This window comes from Cololabis saira, chromosome 3 (genome assembly GCF_033807715.1).
Source record: "Cololabis saira isolate AMF1-May2022 chromosome 3, fColSai1.1, whole genome shotgun sequence".
Classification (NCBI taxonomy): Eukaryota; Metazoa; Chordata; class Actinopteri; order Beloniformes; family Belonidae; genus Cololabis; species Cololabis saira.
The window spans coordinates 49,462,533-49,468,532 of record NC_084589.1 but is presented as its reverse complement, the minus strand read 5'-3'; the positions used below and the strand labels follow the sequence as shown (position 1 = coordinate 49,468,532).

The 6,000-nt window shown below is 48.4% G+C and overlaps 1 protein-coding gene across 1 annotated transcript in view; it reads right to left on the bottom strand.

Moving 5' to 3' along the window:
• Positions 1-606: 606 nt before the first annotated feature.
• Positions 607-6,000, bottom strand: part of LOC133440469 (NLR family CARD domain-containing protein 3-like) — a 33,936-nt gene continuing 28,542 nt past the window's right edge. Inside the window, exons 8-11 of the mRNA XM_061717728.1 lie at positions 2,388-2,561; positions 2,020-2,193; positions 1,280-1,326; positions 607-1,149 (exon numbers count right to left, since the gene is read on the bottom strand). Coding sequence (XP_061573712.1) covers positions 623-1,149; positions 1,280-1,326; positions 2,020-2,193; positions 2,388-2,561 — 922 coding nt within the window. The 3' untranslated portion in view covers positions 607-622. The remainder of the gene's footprint in view (positions 1,150-1,279; positions 1,327-2,019; positions 2,194-2,387; positions 2,562-6,000) is intronic.

Here is a 6,000-nt window from a genome sequence, read left to right as displayed (position 1 = left end):
CCTCCTTCTACTGACAAATGTATATAAAACTCATTATAGTACAGTGTAAAATCAACAAGGCCGACCCCTGGGACCCTGAACATGAAGAAGCAGTTCTAGATAATGGATGGATCCTTTTATTCATGCAATAAATTCACATACAAACAAATCCTTTACCATGACAGAGACCTGACAGTCCAGTAGTGACATCCTGGTTGGAACAGGAAGTGGGTGTGAATAAAGACCAGGATGAACCCTGGCTGCACAGCAACCTTGTGGTCGGATCTGTCAGCAGGTTGTAACTTCATCTTGGCTGATTGCAGCTCAGTGATTCCTCTCTGACCTCACAGTTGGTCACATGTGCAGTAAACTAACTGCAGCTGACATGAAGTGAATGATCTCAGCTGGACTGAGCTGCAGAGAAACAACATGCTGGTGTTCACTGTGAAGCTCTGATTGGAACCAGACGGAAAAACAACATGTGGATCCTGGAATAACGGCTGCTTCCACCTTTAAAGGACCAGAAGAGGAAGAAGTTTCCAAGGAATCATTCAGAACAGTTTCACCAACATGTGATTCAGGTGTTCTGTTGGAGACAGAGACAGACATGTACACACTCGGAGGAGGAGACTCTGGAAACAACTCAACACAGAAACACTGAAGAACCAGACCAGAACCAGAACCCAGGATAAAGAGGTTCAGTGAATGTGGTGTTGACGGTTTGGAGGTGGATCAGTCTGTCAGAGGACACGCTGTAGAAGGACAGAGTTCCAGCAGGAACGTCCACATACACTGCTACTCTGTCAGAGACTGAGAAAGTGGAGGAGGAAGACGTTGCTCTCTTATTGTGCCGGACACGGTACCGACCATCATCAGAACATTCCAGACTCCAGGAATGATGGTTCCTTCCAAACCTACAGTCACCAGAGTCTTGTTTCCTGCTGATTCTTCTGTAACTCACTGATATCTCAACATATCCTCTCCACTGGACCTCCCAGTAACAGCGACCCATCAGAACTTCTCTACACAGCAGCTGATCCCAGTAACCAAATCTGTCTGGATGATCAGGATATGACTGATCCTCCCACACACGTGTCATCTTCCTGTTGTTGTCAGACAGTTGGATTTTGTTGTAGACTGTGTTTGTGTCAATGGTGAGTTGACAGGAATCTGATGGAGAGAACAAACAATCCAGCTGCAGTTGTTATTGATCAGTCATTGATCATTGATGGACTCATGAATGAGTGATGTGTCAGTGTGACGATGGTTGAATGTGTGAATGAAATAAAAACACACTTACACTTCCTCAGACCTGGTGTCAACCATCGTTGTCCAGCAGGCTCCACCCTGAAAGGAGGAGGGGGGTCAGACCAGCACAGCCTCTTTCAGCAAACATGGACAGTACATGGCTCTCACACACTGATGAAGGAACAGTCCAACACTTGGACAGATGCACTTGAATGCAGCATCTCTGAAGTCCTGTCCTGTGGTCGTCACGTTCCAGCACAGTTTGAACACATTATTTTCATTTCAGCTTTGCTGAATCAGCAGCAGGAGGAGACCATGTCATGGATGAGTGAAGGTGCAGCTGTTATTGTGCTGTGATGGGCCTGAAAACCACACTGCTGTGGTTCTGGGATGTTTACTGGGTCAAGAACGACTCAAAGTTATGAAGTGCATCTATCAGCTCTGCTGCAGCACCAGATGAGCTGCAGCAGCTCCATCTGCTCAAAGATCTCTGCTCAATGTGTCATTGAAAAAATTCAAACATTATATGGTTTTTAACAAAAGGCCAACAGCTGTAAGGAACAGGATGAGAAGAGGGGGGTATAAAAAATGTAAATGCAGATGAAAGGGTCTCTTTTGTAATGTATACCTTCCTCTAAGAGGACTAGCATCAACATGTTGGGTGCAGGTATCTGTATTTTACTCTGTGCAATTAATACAAATTGCCACAACAAAATCCAGAGAGCCGCAAAGATGATGAACACAACAACTCCATGAAAAGTCCAGCACACTGATGTCCTTCTGTCTTCCTACCTGAGAGTGTTCAGTCTCCAGCGGGGATCCTCCAGTCTAGCAGACAAAAGCTTCACTGCTGACTCTCCTGGATGGTTGTAGCTCAGGTCCAGCTCTCTCAGATGGGAGGGGTTGGAGCTCAGAGCTGAGACCAGAGAAGCACTTCCTTCCTCTGAGATCAGACAGCCTGACAGCCTGCAAACATACAACACAACACACATGCAGAGACTCTGAGAGAACTGCTCTGAAACTAAAGCTGACTCTGTCCTCATGTTCACCTGATGATGGTGCTGAAGGAAAAGTCAGAGGATCAGCAGAAACAGATCAACAATCTTTCAGATCAACCACAGTTCTAAAGGTCAACAGTTGAACACTTGGTGAATTCTGACCTGAGAGACTCCAGGTGACAGTGTGGACTCTCCAGTCCAGGACACAGCTTCTTCAGTCCTGAATCCTGCAGGTGGTTGTTACTCAGGTCCAGTTCTGTCAGACTGGAGGACTGAGAGCTGAGAACAGAGGACAGATTTGCACAGATGTCTTCTGAGAGGTTACAGTCACTCAACCTGCGGAGGAGATTAAAGAGAAATGATGAAGTTATTTAGGAAGGTTGTGTATAACATTTCATGTACAAGACAACTCAATGGGCTTAAAATAAAAACATTTAAAAAAATGACTTGAAAATGTATGAATTGAAATGCAGTAATTAAAGACAGACAGACATAAGTAAATAAAAAGGTTTTCAACTTGACTTATGGCTATAGAGTTTCAGCATCCCAGCACCAGCCAAAACACCTGACACACTCTACATAAGTTTAGCATTTTTTTTACACAATCATTTGTCAAGGCGGACACCAGAGGGGTATTCCAGGAAGCGGGTTTTGTGAAAACTCTGAGTTTGTTAACCCTGAGATGAGGGAAACCCGGAGTTTCAGTTCCAGAAAATGATCTAACTCAAACTCTGAGTCAGTTACTACGGCAACCAGGGGTGGACTGGCCATCGGGCATACCGGGCATTTGCCCGGTGGGCCGATGGTGCTTTTGGGCCGGACCGGGCCAAAAAAAAAAAAATGGCCCATTTGATTTTGTTTTTTATCTGACAACAACTGGTACCACTGGCCGATTGGTTATGATGAGTTAGATTGGTTATGGGCTGGACCAATCATAGCCGAGGGCCGATGCCCCCCCCTCCCTCTTGGACCTCGGCTCAATCAATGATATAGAGAAGGACGATGGACAGAAAGAAACGTAAAGGAGGCGCGAAGAAATTAAGGGAAAAAAAAGGCAAGCTCTTCAGGCAGATGCTGCCAAATGTGTGAAATTAACACAGATGTTTGGTGGAGCAGGAGCTTCTACATCGGCAGCATCAGTGTCCGCCGGTGCTCTGGCACTGGAAACGGCCCCAGCAGCAGGTGATAATGGCGGGGGTGGCCGTGGCCGTCAGGTGGAGGAGAGACCCGTGGCTGCTCGTGGAGGGGGATTTGAACGAAAGGTAAGAAAGCGACAACTGCAGTCTACCTGCTGTGTCAGATATAAATCATGTTTGGTTGATGGTTTATTTTCGTTGTGCTTGCTAACTTTTAAAACAGAATAGCTACGAGTGGGCCACGTTAGCTAAGTTAACAGCACTTAAGCTAATTAGCTAGGGTTGCATCTGTCCCTTACATGCGTGTCAAATTGGCGACACAAGTTCTGTCACTGGCGACACAATTTGACAAAGCTGCTTTTGTAGCCTGATGAGGTAAAATAAAATAATCAAAACACTCATTATAATGTATCAGATAAGATTATATTAAACTTTGTTTATTGATATGGTGTACTCACTCAATGAAAATATCACTAAACCACAATATGTCATTTATTCATAATAATATTTAATATTTAACATCTCATCTGTGTTCCTCTCATCCTATTTTTCAGGATTCCCTCATACATTTCTCACGAGGTTCACAAGACCAAGCTGCGTTTTGGGTTCCTCTAAGTAAGTACTGTATATAATATATGACACAACTATTTTCCCACTTTTTTCTGGAGTTAAGATATCAGTCCTGTGATCATCTGTGAGTCCAACAAGTGTCATTCTCACCTTTCTGTCTCCTTTCTGTTTTTAAAGGTATATTTGAGGAACTATATTGTTGTTGTGGAGTTCACAGGTGGCAGGTGTTTATTGATTTGGTGAGTACATAATATATGAAAACCTCAGAATTTTCTCTGATAATCAAAATCTGTCATTTTATCATTTTAATATTCATCTCATCTGTGTTCATCTCATCCTATTTTTCAGGATTCCTTCATACATTGTTGGTGAGGTTCACAAGACCAAGTTAGACCCTCCAGGAATCCGCGATTCCGTGTCCGCTGGGGTGGCCCTGGGGGGGGGGATGGGGCCGGGATCGGGCCTCCCCTGGCCGGGGGATGCACGCCCGGGCGCGGCGGCGGGGTGGAGTCATTCTCAGGTGTCTATGTCTTATGTCGTCAGTATGAATGGAGGGATGTTGGTTCATTTCCCCCTCCGCCTGGGGGCTCCAGCGGTGCCGGGGGCACCCGTGGAGGTATGGTGGGGCCCTGGCCCAGCTTGGAGGGCCGGCCCCCGTCAATTGGATGGCCGGTGGGGGAGCGTGGGCGTCCTTCCAGGGCCGGCTCCGCTGGTCCTGCCTCCTGGCTTCGGCCTCCGCTCCCCCTCCTTCCCCCCTACACGATTCATACGCACATAGGCAAAGGGGCGAGGGGTCCAGGGCGTGGGGGACATTGTCCCGCGTGGCCCGGCCCTCCCTGCCTCACGGTTTTAATAACACTGCAGACACTGCACATTCAACATTTAATAAACACATTTAACAAGGATACTTAGTTCTGGAGCGGGGGGATCATTGTCAGTATGATACCCTGACCGCCCCCTCCCTGTTTTTATTGCATTAATTACATGCACTCAACACGAGGGTCGGGAGGGGGGCCCACATCACCCGCGTTCCCTCGCCAGCCCGGGATAGGTGGTTCATGATGCCCGGGCCTGGCGGGGCTTGCCGCGCAGCCTGGGGTGCCTTCTGGCAGTGCTGGAACAACCCGGCGAGGGGGAAACGGTGCGTGAGTGTGCGTCTTTGTTGGTGAGAATGCGGTATGGGAGGGTCCTGCCATGGAGGATTTGGGCCTCCATTGGCAGGACAACAACATTTAATAATTCATTGATATTATTACTATACAAAGATGGTTATTATTATTATTATTATTATTATTATTATTATTATTATAGATACCGGATAGACGAATGGATGGATGAATGGGATGCCTGGGTCTGGGGCCCTCCGTTGTTGGGACCGCGTGGGTGTCGCCCTGTTGGGGGGTTCCCTATCTCTGGGCCCGTCTCCGGTCCCCCCCACGGCCTCTGTGGCGGGGCGCCCCTCTGGTCCTGGAGTGCCGCTTTCATGGGGGCGGGTGCACATGCTCGTTGGCCTGGGGGGTGAGGGCCTCCTGGCCACATGTCCGGCCTGGACTGGGTGGCCGGGAATCGCCTGGGTAGCGGTCCGCCGCCCCGGGATCCCTGGCTGCGTCATCCCGTGTCGTGGCCACCACTGGCGGGGGGGGCCTCGTTGGCGGTGGGTTGCCTCCCGCCCTCTTCTCGCCCTCTGTGGGTTTGCTGGTGGCCTGGGTTCCGGGTTCTTCCTTGTCGGCCTCTGGGCTCGCAGGTGGCGGGGTTGCGTCCCCCCCTCCCCCTCTATAGATACACTTCAGGGGCCTGTACTACGAAGCAAGTTCAACATACCCAGGATATCTTTTCCTTATCCAGATTCACTAACCCGGACAATTGCAATCACGCTAAGCGGTCACACGACGGTGGTTATCAACTCGGTATATCAACCCAGGTTTCTCCAATCTGGATATGAGCGCGTGCACATAAAAGGGGCGGTGTTTTCAGCGCATGACCAATCGCAAGCATGGAGAAGTCTGCTGTCAGAGCCGCTTATTTCAGTAGCAAAGAGCAAACAATAATTTTACGGAAATATGATGAGT